Genomic DNA, 25,215 nt, shown 5'->3' with positions numbered 1-25,215 from the left:
CGGTATTCTGGCCATATATCTAACAGTTAGAGTTGTTAGTATTTTTTATAAGGGTAGTTCTGTCACTGTCTTGTTATAAGACATGACTTAAGTTGTATTTTTCCTTTTCTTTCCTTATTTCCATTTACCTCCTTAGGGAGGTCAGTGTAATTCTAGAAGTTATTAATGAAGTTAATATGTGTGTTGAGAAACTCTCAACACACATAATCGTTTTCTCTCCAAACCCTTTTCTTCTTCTTCTCTTCTCCTCTCTTCTTCACCTGTGAATCTTACCTTACTACTTGTATCTATCTATTCATAAAACCTAACTCCTGATGCCTACCCTTTGCTTCCCCTAGAACTTCTTTGGCAACTCTCTTATTACAAGTCATCATCTTGTTCCACATCACATTGGTGTCTCCTTCAAAGTCCACTTTTTTATTTGACCAAATTTTCAGTAAATGTGCCTAGGGACTCCCCTTTTAGTCTCCACCATCTTATCTTATGGTACATAGTTTATCTCTTCCTACGCTTCAGTGTACTGAGTCACATATCCAGGACCACCAGTCTATGTTGGGTGGTTAGACTCTCCCCAGGAATAACCATACAATCCTTACACAACATTTTGTCATCTTTTCTACTTAGGAAGAAATCTATTTGACTGGTATGGGTCCCACTTTTGTAGGTAACTAAGTGTTCCTCTCTTTTTTCAAAGGAAGTGTTCACAATGGATAGATCATAAGCTACCTCAAAGTCTAGGATTGAGGTCCCCTCCTCATTCCTCTCCCCAACCCCGAAGCCTCCATGGATACCTTCATAGCTCCTACAATTGCTGCCAACATGGCCATTCAGGTCACCTCCAATAATAATCTTTTCATCTTGGCCAAAACCCTGCATTAAATCATCCAAGTGGTCCCAAAATTGGTGCTTACTACTCTCATCCAATCCTATCTGGGGTGCGTAAGCGCAAAACGATATTGACAATCTCTTTCTTCAACACTAGTACAGAATCTACCAGCATCCTTAAATTACTACAAAGCCATATCAAGGATATGTAAGAGAAAATTTTGCAGGGAAGAGATTGAAAAGAAGGAGAAACAGAAGAAATAGATGATTAAGAAAATATTGCCACATTTATCTGGGCTCAATCTTTGGGTTGAGCCCAGTTTATATATGGGTTGGGCGTGGTAGGGCTGTTAGAGTAGACAAAGAGAGTTTTGTCCTTGAATCTTAAAACCATATATTTGTTAAATGGATATGGCCCGGCCAAGGTAGCACATGGTAGGGTAGGACACACCATAACCCCCTGGTCAATTGTTGTTCTTCTGTGGGTTCAGTCTAGTTTGGTCCACGATGTTTGGTCAGTACAGTTAAAGTAATTCATTTGGTCATTTAATAAAATATTGTAAAACATAGGTGATTTGGTGGTATGGGTCCTGGTAGTGGGTAGGTGTTCTGAGCCATGCAATAGATGGTCGAAGGTCAGCCCTACCAACTGAGCCAATCATTGCTACTCCTGGTACAACATTTGTCACATTGAAAGAGAATTTATAGCAAAACATGTCACAGGAGATGAATACATTCATAGCTTTTGCTCCATCTAAAAAAAATGGGAGTGGCTTGAGAACTCAAAAGAAAATCTATGATCAGAAAAATGATAAGTTGTGCATAGTCATTGCAGAGGCAATTAGTGTTTACCTTTAATAGTTTAAGTTTTTAACTTCCATTTAGGAGAAGGGAAACCATTAACTTGGTCAAAGTATTCCCACATTAATTTAGTTTTAACAGTTTCTAACAAGAAAGTTATCAGGAAAAATGATGGCTATTTCACTTAATTTTAAAGCACTCCTTCCAGTAGGTCAATCATTTATAATGATTAACGAACTAATTCCAGATCACCCTCTCGATTAGTGTGTAACCTGCACATAGCCTCCCAATTCTCACCCTTTGTATTAAATTTCCCCCACTTTGATTACTTTAGACGTCATTGCATTTGAATTTAGCTTGCATGATATGAGCTCGCAGGTTCAGACCAAGAATTTGATCATAAATTCTGTAAATTTGTTCTTGTACTGTATCTTCCACTGACCTTTTTCTTTTCCCTTTTTCATGTTTGCTTTCTTTTGCAAAATCATCTCTTAGCAGTTAGCATACTTTTGTAAATGTCATTCTTAGACCTGACATAATATCTATAGTTGTTCAATTGCAGAAAATTTTGTGGATTGGACCACTAAAATTCAGGTCTACAGGAGAGAATACATATGGAACATATAAGTTGGTGATGCTGCTTGAAAAATTAATTCAAAATGATTGTGATGTAACTGTTGTTGGGAGTGCTGCATCCAAAGCAATAATGGAGACAGCAAGATCTCCCTCAGTTTACAATATTGTTGCAAGCGCTGCCGTTATGTGGGAATTTCTTAGAGGAAGAAAGCTTCCAGGGCTCTCGGCTTTAGATAGGGTATGTTTGGTTATCTCGTATCAGTATTTGTTATCATTATAGAACTGAAATAAAATATTTTAAAATACTCAAATCAGGAGTTGGAGCACATGTCATGCATCCCAATGGATCGGAACTCATTGTTCAATGGGTTTCTACCATAGGATAACTTGGGGAAAATCAACCTGATCTATCTTCTCCCCATCAGAATAATGGTATATGAAGGAGTTAAGTCAAGTGGCATAATGTTGGGTAGAAATACCCAGTAGATCTCTATGGTAGTGTTAGCAGAACCGAGAATGGGAGAATGGCTTGAATGATCAATGAGATCAGTCAAGCTCTCTATTTATAATAATAAAAGAGATTACAAGGGGAAACACTATTCACGACACTGTTCACGTACTGTTTACGTGAATAGTATCACAACCCTAATTATATTTCTACCCTTGCTCATAAATACATAAATAAAGAATAAATAAAACACCCAAAAGACCAGAATACCCCTATGGTATTCTGGTGTACATATTCCAACACTCCCCCTCAAGCTGGAGTATACAAATAAGTAAAGAAGCTCCAGCTTGAACTAATAAGAAAAAAAAATGCTAACACTCCAACATTCTAACACGCCCCCTCAAGTTGGCGCATATACGGCACTAATGCCCAACTTGAACAAAATAGGGAGTAACAGAGTTGTAGCAAATTCCATTCCAGCTTGACACATAGACGGATGAATGAAGCTCCCAAATAAACCTTCAAGAACTTGAAATAATTGATCTTCAAAACCTGGGCAGACTTGATCAACAAAGTTTTCACCAATCTTCAATAGCTGTCCAGTGATGAATCTCAAAGTGTCATAGTGACGTAAAATCTTGAAGTGAAAAACTAGGGCAGCAAGCAGCGGAAACAACTGAATCAACCCAACTATAAATCCTCAAATAGGCACTATAATCCTCAAATAGGCAGGCAACAACCAAATATCTTCAATACTCTCAATACTTCAATCTCCCCCTTACGGCAAACTCAACCCAATAACAAAGATTACCCAATGGCAATGGTGGAGAAACACTAATCTTCTATGTTTTGCACCAATGTTCTTGCAAGTTTTGCGTTCTGCAATGTCTACAGGTGTATTTTACATAATCCCCCCCCTTACGTGTAGTAGTACATGTGGACAAATAACGAAGATGATGTAAGAAATAGGGCAAAAGTATGATGTTCTAGAATTTTTCCAAAGGTGCTATGGGTAATTAAAAAGAATGAATGGCAAATTAGAGTATACCATAAATTTTCAAAGTAGTTATGGGCAAATGCCAAAGGTATGATATGGGAGATGGGAAAGTGAAAAAGGCAGTGGGATAAAGAATCATGGAGAAAAAACAATGCAACATAGCAATTTTCAACCTTCTTCAATCGATCAAACAAACTTCTTGGATGGAAACTCCTGCATGGGAGAAACACCAAACTCCAATTTGCAGATCTAATAAGAAAACAGATCTGATTTGAAGCAAGGAAAGGCTCCAATCTTCAAGGCTTGAGCAATCTTCAAACAAGGAAGAACCAGTGTGCAAAACTCCAATCTATAAACTCCCACATGCTGAATAGAACTGATGAAGATATCTGGGCAGAATTGATGTAATAAGCTTCTAGAAAAACTTGGACCAGATCTGAATTAGAGAACAATGCTCGGATCAAGTTCTCAAAGTAAGCTGGATATGAACTAGTAGAAAAGCTTCACACAACTGAATAGATTCGTAGTTGCAACCAATAACCATGAACACACTGTTGTTATCCCAAATAAACTGATCTCCAAGGTAGTAGATTCAACTCTTCAACAATGTGATATAGAGGTTTGTTCGTAATTATTGAAAATCGGCCGGGGACAAAGTAAAGCGAAAGTTTGGATTTGAGGGGCTTTAGCACAATTATTAGAAGTTATAAGTTCAGATTTGAGGGGTTTTAACATAATTATCATAAGTTATCTTTCCTGTTAGCCGAAAGATTCCATTTGGAAGGCTCTGGAGCAGTCCAACTTCAACTTGAGATATCTTGGGCTCCCAAACTCCAAATTGGACGAAATTTTGGTGATTTTTTGCAAGAAATGCAATAGTGAGGCCTATATAAGCACCCCATGCTCCACGTTTTTTGAAGGACATAATGGATATTTTATTTGTTGAGTGGAAGCCTAGTCATCACTTTCTCTCTCTTCCAACTTTCCAATGGCACTTTTGGAATTTTACTACGGATAGATTTATTTTGAAAAATATTCTCTCATCCATGGAAGGTTGAAAAGTCAAAGATGCCTTGATCTCATTGTTTGGAGAAGACACCTACAAAGAAAAGAAAGCACAAGTTTAAAACTAGAAAGTTACTTTTTGAAAAATAGAAGGTTTATGTAGCTAGGATTTTTATTTCTCTTAGTTTCTATTTTTCTCTTTTTTCTTAGGATTCAAGTAATGTAAAGGAGGAAGGAGAAGAGAATATAGGGAATATTTCTCCTACCTCCTACCTCTTCTCTCTCCCCTCTTCCCCCTATAAATACCCATTGCCCTTTGGGTTGTAACTAGTTAATTTTTTTAGTTAGTTCTAGTTCAGTTTTTAAGTTAGTTTTAGTTTAGTTTTAATTCAGTTTTTAGTTCTTCTTCTCTTCTTCTAGATTTTGGCTTTCTAAGTTCTAGTTTGATTTCATGCTTTCAATTCCATGGTTGTAATGCTTTTAATTCATGCTTTAATTTTATGTCTTCAATATGGTTGTAATAATTCTAGTTTAGTTTCAAGCTTTCTAGTCTAAGTTCCTAAGTTGATGACAAGACTTGGAGATTTAGAAGAGGAAGCAATTTCAGTCCGGTTCAAGCACATCCAGGTTTTTACTCTCTAAACTCTTAATCTCATTCTCCCTCTCTTCTATCTCATTCTCCTTCTTCTATCTCATTCTCTCTTCTTCTATCTTATTCTCCTTCTTCTTCTTTTGTTTTTTTTTTTTATGTGGTTGTGGTTTGTGACTGCATTTTTTATTCCTTCCAATTCGCGTTAGTTTGATAGGTTAGATGCTCATGTGTTAAGACGTCAATTTAATCTCTTAGATGCTTAATTTTGTTAGATGCTTGTGAGTTAGGGCGTGTTAGTTTAATCATCATTAGTTTAATTTAGTACTTTAATTAATTTGGTTCACTTTGCATTGCTTTAAAGTTAGTGAAATAGAGTAGCGTACATCTCTTCGTGTTCGACCCGTAGCTACGATTGACCCGTCCGCTTGCGGTATTATTTTAAACTCAAACAGCTTAGTAGAAGGATGTTGATGATGTGGTGAAATGCTCTAAAAATGTTGTATTTCTTCTTCTTCTCCTTCTTCTCGGTGTTCTCTTTGTTTGTATTTGATGTTGGTATCAGGAATTTTGTGAGATGAGTAAAAACCCATCTTTTATGCTCTGTGGTGATGTTTCATCTGTTCAATTTTTTATTCTTCCTCTGATTGTTACTTCCGTTTTTCATTTGTGCTTTATAATGAAATTTATCCAACATAACATATGGCTTCTACTATGAGTGATCATACCATTGCTATATGTTGAAGGCGATCATCATAGATCCGCGGAAGCATGGTAGGATCTATTCTATCAATGGAGATTGCTATTAAATTATCTAGAACAACAGGGGAATCAATCGTTACCTGGGTCTCACAGATGCAAGACCTCCAACTGATGATAGCCCTTTCTCAGTTGTTCCACACACTACGCAAAGCTTGGCGTTCCCACACAATCAAGCCAACTCATCCACACATAAGGGTACTCAAAACCCAAGCTTTCTCCAAGATCAAACACTAAGAGAGGGAGAGGAAGAGAGAACTGTTTGAATTAAAATAATACCGCAAGCGTACGAGTCAATCGTAACTACGGGTCGAATATGAGGAGATATACGCCATCCTATTTTACTCACTTTAAAGTAATACAAAGTGAACCAAATTAAAGTGTTAAATTAAACTAATTAAACTAATAAACTAACGGATCCTAACTCAAAAGCATCTAACGAATTAAATTGGCGTCCTAACACATATCCATCTAACCTATCAAACTAACGCGAATTAGAAGGGATAAATTGCAGCCACACACCACAACCACATAAAAAAATAAAACAAGAAGAAGGAGAATGAGATAGAAGAAGAGAGAATGAGATAGAAGAGAGGGAGAATGAGATTAAGGGTTTAGAGAATAAAAACCTGGATGTGCTTGAACTGGATTGAACTTGCTTGCATGAATTAATTAAGCCTTGCATGAACACTTGAATAAACTTACCATGGCTTCCACTTCTAAATCTCCAAGTCTTGTCATCAACATAGGAACTTAGACTAGAAAGCTTTAAACCTAAATTAGAATTAAATTACTACAACCAAATTGAAGACATGAATTGAAAGTATGAATCAAAAGCATTACAACCATGAAATAAAAATCATAAAAGCAAACTAGAACTTAGAAAGCCAAAAATCACAAATTAGAAGGAGAACAAGAGAAGAAATTTCACTACATGAATGAACAACTTTACAAGAGAAGAAGGGGGGTATTTATAGGGGAAAGGGGAGAAGAAGAGAAGAGAGAGGGAGAGCCCTCTAAAAAACATGAGAGGAGAGAGAGTGTGGGAGAGCTAAGGGAATATTCCCTTCTCCTTCCTTCTTTACAATGCCTTGAATCCCAAGAAAAAAGAGAAAAAATAGAAAGAAGGAGAGAAGAGAATCATAGCTACATAAACCTTCTATTTCTAGAAAAGTAAATTTCTAATTCTAACTTGTGCTTCCTTTTCTTTGTAGATATCTTCTCCAAGCAATGAGATCAAGGCATCTTTGACTTTCCAACCTTCCATAGATGAGAGAATATCTTTCAAAAGAAATCTATCCCAAGTAGAATTCCAAAAGTGCCCTTGAAAAGTTGGAGGAGAGAGAGAGCAAGGGTGATGACTAGGATTTTCACTCAATCAAATAACACAATGGCCATCATGTCCTCAAGCAAAATCGTGGAGCACTGGGTGCAGCCCAATAAAAATCGTGGACAGTAGTGGGCCTTAAAAAATAATGAAATCTAGTGGCAGTGTGGGTCCCTCCATCTGGGTAGCAGTCCTTCTCTCTCTTCAAGAATGAAAAATTATCGTAACGGTCCTGTACTTGCAGTAGATCTCCACCATTGCTTAGAAATATCTTCTATACTATCAAAAATGTCCTTGGGCAGTGGTAGAATGACTATGGGCTTGCACTACAGCTCCTTTCTGACCCATTATCCTTTCTTGGGCTGAAAAGAATAATCAACTGCATGGAGACCTAAATGAATGCGTACTTGCGTTCCGTCATGTTCATCTTACTCCAAATTTAGTCCTCTTTACAGCCATGGAAAGAAAAATGGTAACTTTATGTGTAACTTGGGACATGCAGCTCCCGATAGTCCAGAATAGCCCAAAACCTGAAAAGCACAAGAAAGCACCAAAGTAACTCTGTCCAATGTGGTAAAATGTATGCTTTATGCACTAAGATTTCACACATAAATGTGCTCATCAAGAATGGTTCTAGGGAGGGGAGTGCTCCACCGATTTTCCAAGAATGAGAGAGTGCCTCTTAAATTTTACCAATCTCATGAATATATGTGATTTGCCCTCTCACTCCCAAATTGGTAGCACACATGAGCAAGGAATATTAAGTTTTCTATTGGGACTCAATCACCAACCCATCCAATCTTTCCCACCAAGGAAAAATCTCTATTGCTAGAGGAATCCAATATTAGGTCCAATATCCAATATTGACCCAACATCTTTCCTTTTCTAACATATGTGACGTACATGGCAGTAGTTGTATAATTTTTACTACTAGATCTTCTAGTAAAAATACTATACGAAGTCTTTACAAATGTCCAACAACCAATTGTAATTTTTTCATGTGGGTGGATCAATGGAGAGAATGTAAATGTGGCAGAGGTCAATGTAAGATCAAAACATCGAAAAAATCTTGGAGCAAAGGTCGACAATTTTAGTGTTGCCCACATTCTATTGGAGTATGTCAAACAAACTTGTGTTTCCTTATTTCTTTATTATATTGGGTTTTAATAGTCATATTTAATTGGAATGCAGGTTGAGAATATTGGTTGTAGATTTTCAAATGAGTAGATGAAGGAATAGATAGTTCTACTACCCATTAAGCTTCAACTTCATCTACTCATCCTGTACCTTCTACATCTGCATCTCCTGATCCTATATAGTATTTTGTAAAAGGATTTTTAGAAGGAGTCATTACAGAGTCTGAGAAACATATAAGGAGTTTGAGAGTCGTCCTTACTGCCATAACCAAACTTACTAATAAACATATTACCGTTGTCTAATAATAACAATATTATTATTATTATTATTATTATTACAGAGTGGACTAAGTCAAAATAAAGTCACAAAGTAAGGGGTGTCTATGATATTCTGATAATTTTTGGGGTGTCCATGATATACGATATACTTATAAGGGGTGTCTGTGAACTTTTCCCTCAATATTATTATTGTGATTGTGTATAGTATGCGCCCTACACCCAGACATGTACAACCCCTTGAAATGAAGGATCTGGATCCTCTCCAACTACTTGGGCATCCAACTCCTCTCCAACCACCAATCCAATGGCTGGGAGGACTTGGACATGCATCCTAACACCTGCCAACACCTCAGGATCTTTTTACTTGGGCGTCCAACTCCTCTCCATAACCAATCCAATGGCTGAGCAGACTTGGACATGCGTCCTAACACCTGCCAACACATAAGGATACATCTTCAAGTCTTCCATGTTATTGGATGGGTGGTTGGAGAGGAGTTAGAGTTGGAGATGATATTTTTCCTTGAAATGACTGCCCCACCCCCTACAAAAAGAAAAATTCCCCTTGTCTATGCGGCCCTTGCACGCAATCCCATTTTGACATGAAGGCAACCTTAGTGTAGTAGTGGAGCCATTAGTTGATTGTTGATGCTTGATTGTAGAATCACTAAAAGTCCAAGTGCAAAGAATGTGACACTATGTTGTTCGCAATTATGCCTAGCTAGGGTTTTGACCAACTCCCCTTCATTTGACCCAATTTTTGGTACGTATATTCTGATTTCCTACCATATGCAAAAATTACTATAATAAGCAATATCTTTAAGAACGAAACTGATTGTCAACAAAGAGGCAGTAGTGGTTAAAGGTCACAGTTATGTGTTATTTAAGTGGAGATAACTAAGGAGGAGTGATATTTTTGAACTCCCTAAAAACTCTCATGTGAGATGAGGATTGGCTACCCGGCCTGATTAAGCCATTGGCTCTCTAATTCATCATCTACCTTTCTCAAAACACACACTCTCTCTCTCTCTCTCTCTCGTATTTTCTCACTCCCTTCTTAAGTCTCCCCTCCTCCACCCCTCTCAAGTCTGAAGTCTAATAGTTGATTTGACAAGGTCTGATACACTCTCTTATACGACTCTCCCTCCGTCTCTACTATCTCACATCTCTCTCTCTCTCTCTCCATCACCCTCTTATCTCCTATCATTTCATCTTCTACAACAGCAAACTGATTAGCAGCAAACAAAATCAACTTGGGATAGAAGGGATCGCAGAGTTACCATGGAACAATAGACATAGAGTTCATCCATGATATGCTAATTCCATTCACGAGTTCCCTCAATGCCAAGTATATCATTGATTTACTAATCAATGAAATCGGATCCGTACTATTATTTTACATTTTTTTGGCAACTTTGATTGCTTTGATCGTCTTGGTTGTACTTTAATTTGTTCCATATTATTGATTAGAAACTTAGAATTGCTATGCATCTATTGTCAAAGTTTCAAATGCCACCAATTTTTAAATGTCGATGCATGTTTTGTTTGATTTGGGTTGATTTTGTGTCATCTTCTACTATTTTTTTATTGGTATTTGAACTAACCCTCTTGTCGACATTTAATCAAGTGGAATTCATTGTTTGCAATTAGATCCTTCTGTTGAACACAGAGTGCATATGACAGTGACTGTGTGTTGGTTGTCATTGTTGTCGACACAGTGCATGTATTGTTGTTGTTGTTGTTGTTGTCAACACAATGCATCTTGGTGCAGTACAGTGATAGATAGAGTGCATAGTGGCAGACCAGGGCAGTGTATGTGATCAGGACAGTTTAAGCAGCATTCTGGTTGAGTTAGCAGGCCTATGGCAAGTGATTGGATAGTGTCCTAGCATCCCTAGTAGTTCTTATAGTGTTCACAGTGGCAGTGACATTTTTATAGGGGTTTGTAGTGTATACAAAGGTCCCATAGTAATGATGGCCTAGGTAGGTGATAGTCAGCATACAGGAGAGTTTTGGTGATTATGTCAGTCATAGAGGACAATGGGGTATTGATACAACTCATAGGGGCATTTTGGTCATTTGACAGTGATGTGACATTTTGGTAGTGATGCAGGAGGATCTGGGCTTATGTGGCAGCATATGACTATTTCATACAGGAGTGTTTTGGTGATTATGTCAGTCATAGAGGTTAGTGGGGTGTTGATACAACTCATAGGGGTATTTTGGTCATTTAATAGTGATGTGACATGTTGGTAGTGATGCAGGAGAATTTGGGCTTATGTGGCAGCATATGACATTTCATTTTAATATTATAATGTGTTTGGAAGCCATAAACAGCCTTGGGTGAAGGCTAGGTGCATTAAGAATGTTGATTTCATGGGTTTCCGCACTAACAACGTGTTCGTCGGCATTTTTGGAGGGTGTAATGGTGGAACTGGGCGGAGAAATCTGCATGAATATTGTAGTTTGTTGAGTCCTCTTTGAAACACAACTGGAATCATGCAATTCCGAGTTCGGACGGCGAAGTTACAATGTTTCCTATTTGGTCACCAAATAAAGGGCATTTTAGGGACTTCGAATTATTTCTTGCTTCCCTCAGAAAACAACAACGATTTTGCTGATGTGGCCAGTTTAGGTTGGTAGTGCTCCTCATCATGGACACGTGGCCGTAAATGGTGCTCAAATTGGAGGAAAAACGAAGCGTTATAGTCAAGATTCCATTTCAGCCTCTGTGGTAGGCTGGAAGTGCAGAAGATTCCGATCGATAAGACAAGGTTCAACTGGAATTTTGAAATTTGAATATACGGTCAGATATGGTCCAAAACCGTAGACCTTCATGGTCCTTCATTCAATGCAACGCTCGTGTACGAAGTACCAGATCAAGATTTTGTTTCATGATGCCTCAGAGAGTCACGTGTTATGAGAAGGAGAATCTCAGATCCAAAGGCCAGGAAGAAATCCCGCCTTTTCTCTTTTGATCTGACGATACTCAGATCATCGTACTGTACAAGCCAATCAAAGCTTGATTTCATGATGACTCAGAGAGTCATGTGTGTGAGAAGGAGAATCTCAGATCTAACGGCCAGGAAGAAATCCCGCCTTTTCTCTGCTGATCTGACGGTACTCAGATGACTGTACTATACGAGCCAATCAAAGCTCGAAATGCGTCGTTGAAGTGTCAGACGTTGACGATCTTCTCGTTTCATGATCCAGATTTGACGGACGAGATCTCCCTCGATTCCTGCTAACATTAATAGAATCCTACAGCCAACATTCGAAGTATCTTTCCAGATTATGATCTGACGGACTTTGTTAAATGGACAGATGCACTGGCGCTACATGGGATCCAGAGCCGTTTAAGTGCAATGCACGTACACCCTACTCTCCCCCAAGATTCTATTTTGAGCTTTACGAATGGTCCAACTTCAAAACACGATATCTCCCTCATCCGATGGCCAAATTAAGTGTTTGAAATTGGATTTTTCTCATCTTTCTGAGCTCTATCCACTGGAATGACCATAAGACTGAGGTTGTAGCTTCTATGGAGCAAAAATCACAAAAACCCTTCTCCCTTCTTGTTGTGTACATGGAAGGCTTCACCAACCCCATCCTTGCACTCTTTAAAGTCCATTAAGCTGCCATAATGGAGTGTGTCCACTGTTAGTCGAATCTATGTTGGTGGTTGCATAAAAATGGAGTGAAAGAAAGGGGAAGAAAGAAAAGAAAGGAAGAGAAGGAAGAGGGAAGAAAGAAAAGAAAGGAAGAGAAGGAAGAAGGAAGAAAGAAAGAAAGGAAAAGAGAAAGAAGAAGGAAATTGGAAGCTCATCTCATATTAGGTGGAGGTCTAGTGCAAAAAGAAAGAAAGGAAAAAGGAAAGGGGAAAAGGAGAAGAAAAGAGAGGAAAAGAAAGGAAAGGAAAGGAGAAGAAAAGAGAGGAAAGGAAAGGAAAGGAAAGGAAAGGAAAGGAAAAGAAAGAAATGAGAAGGGAAGAAGAAAGTGGTTTCCCACACTGTTAGGAACCACTCGAGGACATCAGTGATTGAGCACGCTTGAAGATTCCAGTTCTCCATCTGTTTGGGAAGAGTTAAAGATTCTAGTGAGCCAGCAGTCATCCCGATTTATCTTCGAAATACCACTGACCAGAGACATAGCATGTTGTAAGCATTTCTTACCCATTAAAATGTCACTTTGATATTGTGTATTTCTTTGTATATGCTAGCTAGGTTGTATTACTGCATTGACCTAGGCTAGATATGCTTGATATTGTAGAGCATTCATATAAGCCCAAGTATTTTATTGAGTTGTCAAGTTGTCTGGACACAGTGTTGGTTACCAATGGGTGTTGGGAAACCATTGGGGGTAATACCCTTGTCTCTATATTTAGGGACTAAAGCAGGTCAAATGTCCTGAGTCATAGGTGTGACTGAAACATCATCTGTCACGAGTGCGGCCTCTCAGTTTTATGCTAGGAAAATTAGTAATGAGTAGATGTGGAGGTTTGAGTGACCATTACTCCGTGTATGTAGGTAACTTGCCGAAGCATGTATTTCTCTGTGTTGTGGATGCTTGCTTGCTTTGGTTAGAAGTACTTTTCTACAGGATGGGTGTATACACCTGGTAGAGCCTTTGACTGTCAGGCTGAGATGTGTATGTGATTATATGTGCCAACAGTGTGTGGTTGAGTGCCATATTGTGTGATAGCATCATCTCTTGGCAGCACTTGGTTTAGTAGCTCTTGGCAGCAGTATTAGTGACTATGGTTGTATGAGACTGAGTCAGGATTGCTATTAAAGTGTGATTGTGTGCCTGTGTGTCTTTTAAGAAACTGTGTGGGTGGTTGTGGTGAGTGTTGAGGACATCAATAGGTGAACTAGGAGGTGAACCTATTGAAGGGATAAGTTTTAGAGTCCACTGATTCTCCCCCCCCCCTCTCAGTGGCCATCAATGTTCAACACATTCAAGAAAAGATCATGAACAACCTAAAACCTCCTAAACAACAAGTTCATGAAACCAAGGAAAGGAACGGAATGCGGTCAATTCATGTGTGGAGTGTAAAGTATGTTTTTCCTTATTTCATCCAAAAGATTTAAGAGTCCCCAACTCCTGTTGTCAGTTTTCCTCTCTCTAGGGCCAAAGCTCTATATATAAAGCCTCCTCCTTCAGTTCACAACCTCAAGCATCCGAACTCAACAGTCACAATCTCAACTTCTCTTCTTTTCCTTCTTCACTTTTAACTTCTAATAAGTAATTAATTACTCAAGCTTCTTTTGAGTATGGATTTTTCATCTTCTGTTTCCCTTATGCTCTTACAACTCATGCTTGTTGCTTATTTCTCTCTTTTATGTCCCCTCTGCCGGGAGAAAACTATCCAAAAACAACCACCTCTGCTTCAATACTACGTACAAGGGCTCTATCCTCTTCAGCTAAATTTATGTCATTTTACTTTGGAACGGTAAATTCAAGCCTTCCCAATGTATCATCGTTTCTGATCGATTTCCTTTCTTCCTTCACCACAACTTAGACAACCCAAACCCAACAACCCTCTGTTCTCACATTGTGGAATACCACCGACAAATACTACCACCTCAGCTCCAAGAAACCCTCTTCTTTCTCCCTCCATCTGGGTAAACACCTTCTGGATGAGAACTACTCATGGGAAAATCTCTCACTAGTAAGCAACTCCTTCATCTTGCAGCCAGAGGTGAACAGAGGAACGCCGACCATTAACGTCGTCTCTCTCTCTCTCTCTCCTCTCCACCCCTATCTGAGCAATCTGTGTCCCATTGGCTACCTCACCCATCTCGTCCTCGTCTGCTTAGAGAACTCTCTCCAAAGATTGCTTCCAACGGGCAACTCAACATCCCCTTAGTTTTAAAAAAAAGGGCGAATCTCCGGGTGCACGAGCTCCCGCTACTACGAGGTCTGGGGAGGGTTATAATGTATGCAGCATAGCTAAACATCCCCTTAGTTATTGTATAAATTTTATTATTATTTATTTTTTATGTGTATGTATATCATACTCGATCATTTCTTATCCTTTTTATTATTTTGTTGCATTTCTTGATTTTGGTTATATATACATTAGCCCCTTTTCTTTAGAGCTTATTATCCAACTAAGTTTTTTTGTTACAGTTACCATTTTTCAGAGCCATGTTGGAGCTTATGAGAGAATCAAAGATGTCTGGGTTAATATTTAATTTCCTTGGAATGGTTAGTCTCGGTAATTTGGTAAGCACATACAATTTCATTACACATTTGGTAATATCTACACATCTAGTTTTATTATATCTCACGACATTGTTATTGTTTTAGGAACCATAATTAGATAAGCATGAAAAAAGACACATTTGTAGGACAACTTAAGGAAAGCATTACTGTTAAGAAGTGGTTAATGAGAAAGAAGATTTGCAAAGATAAACTTAAAATCTGCTATCCACCCTTGTTCTTTTTCTTCGTGTATTCATTCATCTGCTGCTAAAAAAGCAAAGATACCCACTAAATAAGAACTTCAGGAGAGACCTTAATGGCTTAGCAGTGAACAGAGCACATGGTAAAGACAACAAGCTTATCGGAGTCACCATGCCTTCAATGGTCCCAAGCAGAATAGGTGAAGGTGATCTTCACTCCCGAAATTGTTGCAACTTATGATTAGCAAAAGGGGAGAGTCAAACCTAAGACCTAACTCTCCCTGCCGTATTGGTTAAGTGGTTTATATAAAACTGAATGGAGATCATAACATTTGGTGGTAAATCCTTGTTTTACCTAACTTATTGATCTAGTATTTGTTCAGTTGTAATTGATCTACAAAATAAGCAAGAAATTGTCCTATTCAATGTGGCATTGTACAAATACTAGATTAACAACCAGAGGATCCCGATTGCTCTTTATCTCTTCTTTTTGATCGAACAACACTTACTAATGTACTATCATCTTTTCAGTGTCAATTAGGCCGGACTTCGAAGTTTTCTTTTTTGTACCAAATTGTAGGTTGACCAACTAAGGCTTTTGATATAAGGGTTGTTTTCTTTGGAGGTGTCGCCCAATTGGTTGTGTCGATGCTTCTTCAAAGAGATGACCAACTAAATATTTGGGGGATGGATGTGTCGCATTTAACTTAGTTGCTGAATATTCATTATATATTTGGCTTTCTATACCTAAGGAGACCAAGAAGGTTGACCTCATTCTCTTTTTAGTGACTGAAATGGCATAATTCTTGGTAATCTTCTAGACTCATTGCTGTTTCTTTTGGCTCCCTGATAGTATTTCTCTTTTAACTTCTATGAACGATCTCTCTTTAATGGGGTATGCTCCTCCTTTCACTAATATTACCCTTAAATTTGCCACAGTGTGGAAGTATTAAATTTTTATTTAAACATTTTCTATGATTGGCAGAACCACCACAACCTTACAGCAAGATACGATTCCCACAGCTATATGTGACGCTTTATGAAGGAGAAATTCGAAAGGATAGTTGGTGTGAGGTTAGCTACAGCCTTGTTAAATTTGCCACTTTTCTGGTTATTCACATGATTGTAAAGTGCTACTGACTGAGTTTATTCTCATGGCATATGAGTCCAAATTATTGGCAAAGCAAAGTTCAATAGCATTCTGTCGAGGTCCGGATCCTCTCCAATACTTAAGGAATCATTCATCTCAAGTTTGGAGAACAAGGAGAATAGGAGATGGCACATCTTTTTTATCCCAGTTGAATGGCTGAGATAAAACAAACCTTAAATTGTTTAGGATTCTTATTTAAAGATCTAAATAAACTAGATCGTTATTTTACTTTGAATGGTTCTTTAAGCATTGAATAGGAGCCGGATCCTCCTTTTTGTGCCCCTCAAGTTGCGTTAGTGCAGCTAGGCCTCCCCCCTACTGTTAATGCTCCTCTATTGATATTAAGCTCTATTTGTTCTACTAATGCTCCTTTCTTGAAATTTCAGTTTTCTATTTTCCTGCTCAAAGCTACTATAAAAATGGGAAACATTGTAAATAGGCACCATTAACCACTAACTGTAGTTAATGGTCTATGACCTGAGAGATATGGGAAGAAATTTTAATATCATTCATATTTTTTTTATATGATTGAGTGGCTATCCAAGACGGAGTGATTTTCTCTAGAAAGTAGAGTTCTTCTTGGTGATTAATCTCCATTGATGTTCAGAGTTTTCATCAACTTCGAAATGACCTTAATATGTGATTTTTACGTAGTTGAATCGAACTCCCTAATGTGGTTCGAACCAAGATGGTACTTGATTGTTGGAGTTTATACTGGCCAAGCTCCAGTTTAAAGAAGTTTCCAATTAATCCTGTAGAAGATGGTTTTGGTCCAAAATCATGAATTTTGTTAGGTTTTTGCTCTCCATTGACATTCAGTCTCTTGGTCTCGAATTGGATGTTGGGGAATCCAACGTCTGCCAAGATCCCGGCTCAGGCGGAGCGATGCATGCTGGCTGGTTTGCAATAAGGAAATAAAGTTGCACCTTCCCTCACAAGACATTTTTTGGGGGATTGGCAAACACTTGATCCTACAATTGATATCAGAGCAGGTGGTCACGAGTTCGAGTCTCTCCGCGTGTGACATACTGCGGAGCAGACTGTACTTGCGAGTGGTCCTTGAGCGTGCGTTGGGGGGGATTGTTGGGGAATCCAACATCTGCCCAGACCCCGACTCGGGGCGAAGCGATGCGTGCTGGCTGATTTGTAATAAGAAAATAAGGTTGCACCTTCCCTCGCAAGGCGTCTTTTGGGGGATTGGCAAGCGTTTGATCCTACATTGGAAACTGACATGTGATTCTATGTTTGACTTAATTGATTCAAACTTCTTTATTTGAATTAAAAGAAGATGAAATCAGTACTTAGACCTCAGGTCAGCCAAGTTACATAAGTTGTTATTTTTTCTTGTTCTCTATGAGAATAATATATTTCATTCCATGTTTGTAGTTTGGATGTGCTAAGTTTACCAAAAGATGGAGGATATTTCCATGTTGTATCTCTTTCTTATCATAATCAGATTAGTTATAACTTTAGCAACAACAGATATTCTCTTTCTCCATTGGCAATTTGCCTGATCGATTGTTTTAGGTAGGCTTCATATTTTTTTATAATTAACTATTTGCTTTAGTATTGATATTTGTTTCAATAGAAGAATTTCTTTCTGAGCTAACTAACTAAAATGCCTGAATGTCACATGTATTGTAGTGTAGCACAGCGAGGATTTATTGTTGCATTTATGCTGTATAACATGGAAGGTATCCTGCCTAATAAATTTCTATTTATTTCCTTGAGTACAGGTGGGGGGAAGGTTGCAACAGGGGAAGGTGGTGGGTGTTATTTATGAGATGATTCTAATTACTTGCACAGTTAGATTTCCAAATGAACGACTTCATTTCTGTTAACACCCTTCCGCTGCACAGTTAGAAACTAAAGCACTTCAAATTACTTAAAAATCAAAAAAATAAAGTGGTCAATAATCTCCCCGGCTACGGCGCCAAAAACTTGTTTGAGTTAAAATAATACCGCAAGCGTATGGGTCAATCGTAGCTACGGGTCGAACACGAGGAGATATACGCCACTCTATTTAACTAACTTAAAAGTAATGCAAAATGAACCAAATTAAAGTGTTAAATTAAACTAATTAAATTAATGAAAATTAATGCATCCTAACTCATAAGCATCTAACAAAATTAAAGGATTAAATTGACGTCCTAACACATGAGCATCTAATCTATCAGACTAACGCAAATTGAAAGGAATAAAAATGCAGCCACACATAATAACTACATAAAAAGGAATAAGGGAATAAAAGTGCATCCACAAACCACAACCATATAAAAAAAAAATAAAAGAAATAGAGGGAGAAGAAGAAGAAGATAGAGAGAGATAGAGGAGAGGGAGAATGAGATTAAGGGTTTAGAGAATGAGATACCTTGATGTGCTTGAATACTTAAATAAACTCACCATGGCTTCCTCTTCTAAATCTCCATGTCTTGTCATCAACATAGGAACTTAAACTAGGAAGCTTTAAACTAAAACTATTACAACCATTAAACTAGATTTATGAAATCAAAACTAAGAACTTGAAATCAAAACTAAGAACTTAAGCCAGAAATAGGAAAAGAAGAGAAAATTTCACTAAGTGAATGAAGTAAAAATTACACTAAAAAACTGAATTAAAATTGAACTAAAAACTAAACTAAAAAACTCACTTGTTACAAGCCAAAGGGCAAGGGGTATTTATAGGGGGAAGAGAGGAGAAGAGAGAAGAGGGAAGTGTAGGAGAAATATTCCCTAAGAAAAGAGAATATTCTCTTCTCCTTCCTCTTTTACAATGCCTTGAATCCTAAGAAAAAAGAAAAAATAGAAAGAAGAAGAAGAGAAGATTGTTTACATAGACTTCATTTCTGAAAAGTAAACTTCGATTCTAACAAGTCTTCCTTTTCTTTGTAGATATCTTCTCTAAGCAATAAAATCAAAGCATCTTTGACTTTTCAACTTCCATAGGTGAGAGAATATCTTTCAAAATAAATCTATCCCAAGTAAAATTCCAGAAGTGCCCTTGAGAAGTTGGAGGAGAGAGAGAGTAAGGGTGATGACTAAGATTCCTTTAAGAATAAATAAATACCCATTCTGTCTTTCAGAAAATGTGGAACATGAGGTGCTTATATAGGCCTCACCATTGTGTTCCTTGCTAAAAATTACCCAAAATAGACCTAAATTTCGTCCAATTTGGAGTTCGGGAGCCCAAGATATCTCAAGTTGAAGTTGGACTGTCCAGAGCCCTCCAAATGGAATCTTTCGGGTACAGGAAATATAACTTTTGGTTATTATGTTAAAACCCCTAAAATCCAAATTCTCGCTTCACTTTGTCCTCGGCCGACTGTCAATAATTACAAATAAACCCTTACAGACCATTTTCGCGCTACATTATGGAAACGGCCGCAACTTCTTCGTTTCAACTCGGAATTAAGTGTCGTTTGAACCGTTGCGAAACTGACTCGATGGGCTACGCATCCAAGTCATTAACACCTCTAAACAGCTTAAAAACATTTCATTAACATCATCTCCTCTATTTTCACAAGAATTCACATAAAACCTGAAAAGCACAAGAAAGCACCGAGTAACTCTGTCCAATGTGGTAAAATGTATGTTTTATGCCCTAAGATTTCACACATAAATGTGCTCATCAGATTCCCCCACACTTGAATGTTACTTGTCCTCAAGTAAAGCAAAAACAAAAACTAACCTAGAATGCAGAAAATCCTAACTCACTTTCGTAGGAATCACGGTTGCACTTAACATGTGCAACAAGCCTTTAAACCCCTAGGTTACCCCTAGTAGACGAGTTGTGTCTCGTGGGTGTTTGTAGTGAATATACACCCAAAATTCAATTGTAAATAAATGCTACAAATTTTAATCATGGCATAACTAAGACAGTGCACATAATCCCAAAAAGTGCTCAACTAAAGATCAAGGGGCCAAAGGTTCCCCCACACTTGAATTTTATCACCCCACATCAATTTAAGTAACAAGCATGCATCAAGGTCAAGGGATCTCCTCATATTTTCTGAACACTACTCACCTTCAAGTAAATCACTGATAGCATTGATGGAACCAAAGACTTAGGCATTGAGTATTGTTGACCATACTTTCTTTTCAGGCATTAAGGCAAAAGCTTGTCTTTTTTTTTTTTTGTTCTTTTTCCACAAACTCTATTTCTACTCTACTACTGTTCTCTGAATGACATGGTGGAGCATACACCAGACACCCAAATACTTGGTAGCTTCGCTTTTTGCATATATCCATAAAGACATTGAGACATTGATGCAAGAGTTTTTTTTTGAGTTGCCTTCCAAGGAATTTCGATCAAGTCACCCTGCTTCATGAGGCACAGTGCCCTGTCTAGTCCCAAGGAATTCCTCTTTTCTTTTCTGTTCCTTATTTTTTTTTTTTCATTCACTTCCACTTTCATGCCTTACCTTGCCACAAACAAATTGGTCTCAACTACTAGCCAAAAGATCAAAGGGTCCATAAAACACATAGAGGAATCTAGCCATCAAATGAAATAATGCTCATATTTTTCAATTCAATCCCTCTCATCGGATACAAATCAATTACCATCATTGAAAAGAGATTTTTTCTTATTTCACATGCTAGGACACCTAATTCCCTCTTTCTCTCGCTTTGCAATAAAAGAGACATATGCACAAAATCAAACTATTGTTACAATCAAAATTCACCAATTAAGCCCAACATCCCCCTCACACTTAATTCATGCAGTGTCCTCAATGCATGCATAAAAGAAAGAATAACGACAAGGGAGGAGATAAAGGGGCTTACTGGATATAATCAACAACGAGGATCATGAAGAGTCATGAGCTCTATAAAAAGTGTTAGGAGTAGCAACAGAAATCTCAATCCATGGCCAGTAAATGGAGAAATAGCTTCAGACCCAGAAAACACTTGACCATAAATTTTAGTAAAGCGAGAAATAATATGGAAGTTAATCACAACTGAGAAATATCCAATAGAAAAATCTATCCTCATGGGATAGTGGAAAATGAAGGCATTAAAACTCAGGCCATAAATCCGTCCCTCCTCTCCAGTTTGCAATGTAGAACACCTATCATTATTTGAAAAACCAATCAAAAACGGATCACAATAAGCATAAAAAGGATTATGAATAACCTCATCTAAATAATCATAAAAAATTGGAGGTTTACTCAAATCAATCCTAGCAATACAACTATCCGCTCTTTGCATAACTTGGTTTGCCAAATAAGGATCATGGAAATATGCTTGAAAGGCATTATGACTAACATTGTCCTCCTCAATAAAATCGTCAAACCTAGGAGGTTTGGACAAATCAACATGTGAGACAATGAAATCCTCAAAATGACAATTATCTAAGTTTTCCAAAGAGAGAGGGGGAGATCGAATTTCCTGGCTTTCTATGTTATCATGAAAATCTGATTCTAAATCAATAAATTCACTAGGCTCACTAAAATCAGAAATTTCAAGTAAAAGGTGAACTTCCCCAGGTAGCTCATAAAACCTCGCTTCACTAATATCTTTAGGAGACTCAATCTCAACAAATAAATTATCATGAAAAGCATCTTGTTGGGAGTGACTCTCATTAACCTCAAATTGGGGTGGTGGACTTTCAATATCATTAAACTGGGGATGGGGTGGTTCAGGCTGACTAGGTAATGTACCCGTTTCCTCCTTTTGCACCATGGTTATCAGTTGAGAGAGTTGCTTCTCCATGGTATTTTGGCTTGTTGTGAGAAGGTCTATGTATTTTTCAAGCTCACTCAGTCTGGCTTCCTCACCTATGTTCTGAAATTTAGGGGGTTGGTGGTATGGTTCAAGGAGAGGTGGCCCATTGAGATTCAATGGAGGGTTGGGCATTGGAGGACCATACTGACCATGATATTGGAAATTAGGTGGTCCAGCTTGGTTATTCCATTGATCCCACGAGAAATAAGGATGATCACTCCACCCGTGATTGTAAGTGCCAAAAGAATTGTATTGAAATTGAAGACTCACATTCTCATCACCATAGCTACCCCCATAAAGATTAGGGCATCCTTCCATAACATGGATTGTCTAGGGAAGTGACCAATCAAAATTTCTCGAAAGTCCATAGTTGGGTTGGGGAGCAAAATTGTACTGGGGTGGCGTAAAATTATTCTCTATCTCACTATTTTTGGCTTCCCTAACCTGTTTAAACATTTCCTCCAAAATCATGGTTGCCTTAGCATAGGTCCATCTTTCCCCTAAAGTCTTATAAGGAAGTGTATCTCCCATTATTTTAAATTAACCACCTATCCCAAATTGAGGTCTCCCATAAAAAAAAGTTTAAAGAAAAATAAAAGACTAGAAAAAAAATACTAAAAACAAGAGGGAGCCCAAGGTAGATAATGCATCTATCCCTCTGAAATCGAAACAATAGTTCCAAAGCTGTAAGGTTGTCATATAGGTTGACAGCAAGGGAACCCGTCTAGTATTCACGAGCCACCTATGGGCGATTCCAAATGGATTCTGATGTAGAGTGGAGGACTACTATACGTTTATGTTTCCAACGCTCTCACTATGTCGCTTTCCTGTTATCAAGAGTGGTCACCTCCAAAGATAAGTCACATGCCAATCCAAACCACCCAACGAATCAAGGGGCACCAAGATTGGCTGGGTTTGGGCATATGAATGACTTTAGATTGGTCGCACATTATTTGAAACAGAAGAGAAACAAGAAGAGGTTTTCAAAATTTATTATTTTTTTTTTTTTTAAAAGAAAGAGGAGAAAGAGAAGAAACTAAAGCACTTCAAATTACTTAAAAATCAAAAAAATAAAGTGGTCAATAATCTCCCCGGCAATGACACTAAAAACTTATTTGAGTTAAAATAATACCGCAAGCGTACGGGTCAATCGTAGCTACGGGTCGAACACGAGGAGATATACGCCACTCTATTTAACTAACTTAAAAGTAATGCAAAGTGAACCAAATTAAAGTGTTAAATTAAACTAATTAAATTAATGAAAATTAATGCATCCTAACTCATAAGCATCTAACAAAATTAAAGGATTAAATTGACGTCCTAACACATGAGCATCTAACCTATCAGACTAACGCAAATTGAAAGGAATAAAAATGCAACCACACATAATAACCACATAAAAAGGAATAAGGGAATAAAAGTGCATCCACAAACCACAACCATATAAAAAAAAAATAAAAGAAACAGAGGGAGAAGAAGAAGAAGATAGAGAGAGATAGAGGAGAGGGAGAATGAGATTAAGGGTTTAGAGAATGAGATACCTTGATGTGCTTGAATACTTTAATAAACTCACCATGGCTTCCTCTTCTAAATCTCCATGTCTTGTCATCAACATAGGAACTTAGACTAGAAAGCTTTAAACTAAAACTATTACAACCATTAAACTAGATTTATGAAATCAAAACTAAGAACTTAAGCCAAAAATAGGAAAATAAGAGAAAATTTCTCTAAGTGAATGAAGTAAAAATTACACTAAAAAACTGAATTAAAATTGAACTAAAAACTGAACTAAAAAACTCACTTGTTACAAGCCAAAGGGCAAGGGGTATTTATAGGGGGAAGAGAGGAGAGGAGAGAAAAGGGAAGTGTAGGAGAAATAATCCTTAAGCATGCATAATCATTCATTTCATTTCTATAGATACATCACATCATAAATTACATAACCATGATCCCTCACCTTTAACTTCTCTAATACTTGTTGAGTTGTTTCAATCAATGAACGAAATGCTTGTATGGTAATGAACAATTATACAAAGAAGATAAAATATCATATTTAATGGGACGCTTTAAAGTCATTTTAGGTCTAATACAAAAATCCCCAAGAATTCCCATAAAAAAGTCCTTAAGAATTAAAAAGTGGTCTGCCGGTCGACTGGCACCTGGGTTTCAGCCCAAGTCCAAACTAATTTGCTCTCCGGTTCCAGTAGGGTTTAACTTGGATTTTGACTCTCATCTTCTAATTAATACGTCTAATAGGGTTTTTAACCCTTATAATCCAGCATAAAATATTACTTCAAATCCATCCTACTATCCAATCTATGCTACAAATTAAACAATTTAAACAAAAGAAAATAAAGAACCAACCCCAAGGGGTCGGCTCAGTTGGCAAAAGACCAACTCCTCAAATAAGAGGTCAAGAGTTCAAACCACCTTGGGGCCTATCCCCATCCCCTATCCCCCCTATTAAAGCTCTCCAATAAGAAAAAAAGAAAAAAATAGAAAGAAGAAGAAGAGAAGATTGTTCACATAGACCTTCTATTTCTAAAAAAGTAAACTTCCAATTCTAACAAGTGCTTCCTTTTCTTTGTAGATATCTTCTCCAAGCAATAAAATCAAAGCATCTTTGACTTTTCAACTTCCATAGGTGAGAGAATATCTTTTAAAATAAATCTATCCCAAGTAAAATTCCAGAAGTGCCCTTGAGAAGTTTGAGGAGAGAGAGTAAGGGTGATGACTAGGATTCCTTTAAGAATAAATAAATATCCATTCTATCTTTCAGAAAACTTGGAGCATGGGGTGCTTATTTAGACCTCACCATTGTGTTTCTTGCAAAAAATTATCCAAAATAGACCCAAATTTCGTCCATTATGGAGTTCGGAAGCCCAAGATATCTCAAGTTGAAGTTGGACTGTCCAGAGCCCTCCAAATGGAATCTTTTGGGTACAAGAAATATAACTTTTGGTTGTTACATTAAAACCCCTAGAATCCAAACGTTTGCTTCACTTTGTCCCCGGCCAATTGTCAATAATTATAAATAAACCCCTATAGACCATTTTCGCACTTCATTATGGAAACGACCGTAACTTCTTTGTTTCAACTCGGAATCAAATGTCATTTGAACCGTTGCGAAGCTGACTCGATGGGCTACGCATCCAAGTCATTAATACCTCTAAACAGCTTAAAGACATTTCGTTAACA

The 25,215-nt window shown here is 37.6% G+C and overlaps 1 protein-coding gene across 1 annotated transcript in view; it reads left to right on the top strand.

Moving 5' to 3' along the window:
• The window catches only part of LOC122655091 (phosphoglycerate kinase-like), a 52,597-nt gene extending 29,649 nt beyond the window's left edge, over positions 1 to 22,948 (top strand). Inside the window, exons 7-9 of the mRNA XM_043849329.1 lie at positions 2,189 to 2,444; positions 7,677 to 7,683; positions 22,918 to 22,948. Of these exons, the coding sequence (XP_043705264.1) occupies positions 2,189 to 2,444; positions 7,677 to 7,683; positions 22,918 to 22,948 (294 nt within the window). The remainder of the gene's footprint in view (positions 1 to 2,188; positions 2,445 to 7,676; positions 7,684 to 22,917) is intronic.
• Positions 22,949 to 25,215: the final 2,267 nt, after the last annotated feature.

Source organism: Telopea speciosissima, chromosome 3 (genome assembly GCF_018873765.1).
Source record: "Telopea speciosissima isolate NSW1024214 ecotype Mountain lineage chromosome 3, Tspe_v1, whole genome shotgun sequence".
Classification (NCBI taxonomy): domain Eukaryota; kingdom Viridiplantae; phylum Streptophyta; class Magnoliopsida; order Proteales; family Proteaceae; genus Telopea; species Telopea speciosissima.
Note: the sequence above shows the minus strand (reverse complement) of the source record. Positions and strands in the feature narration are given on the sequence as shown.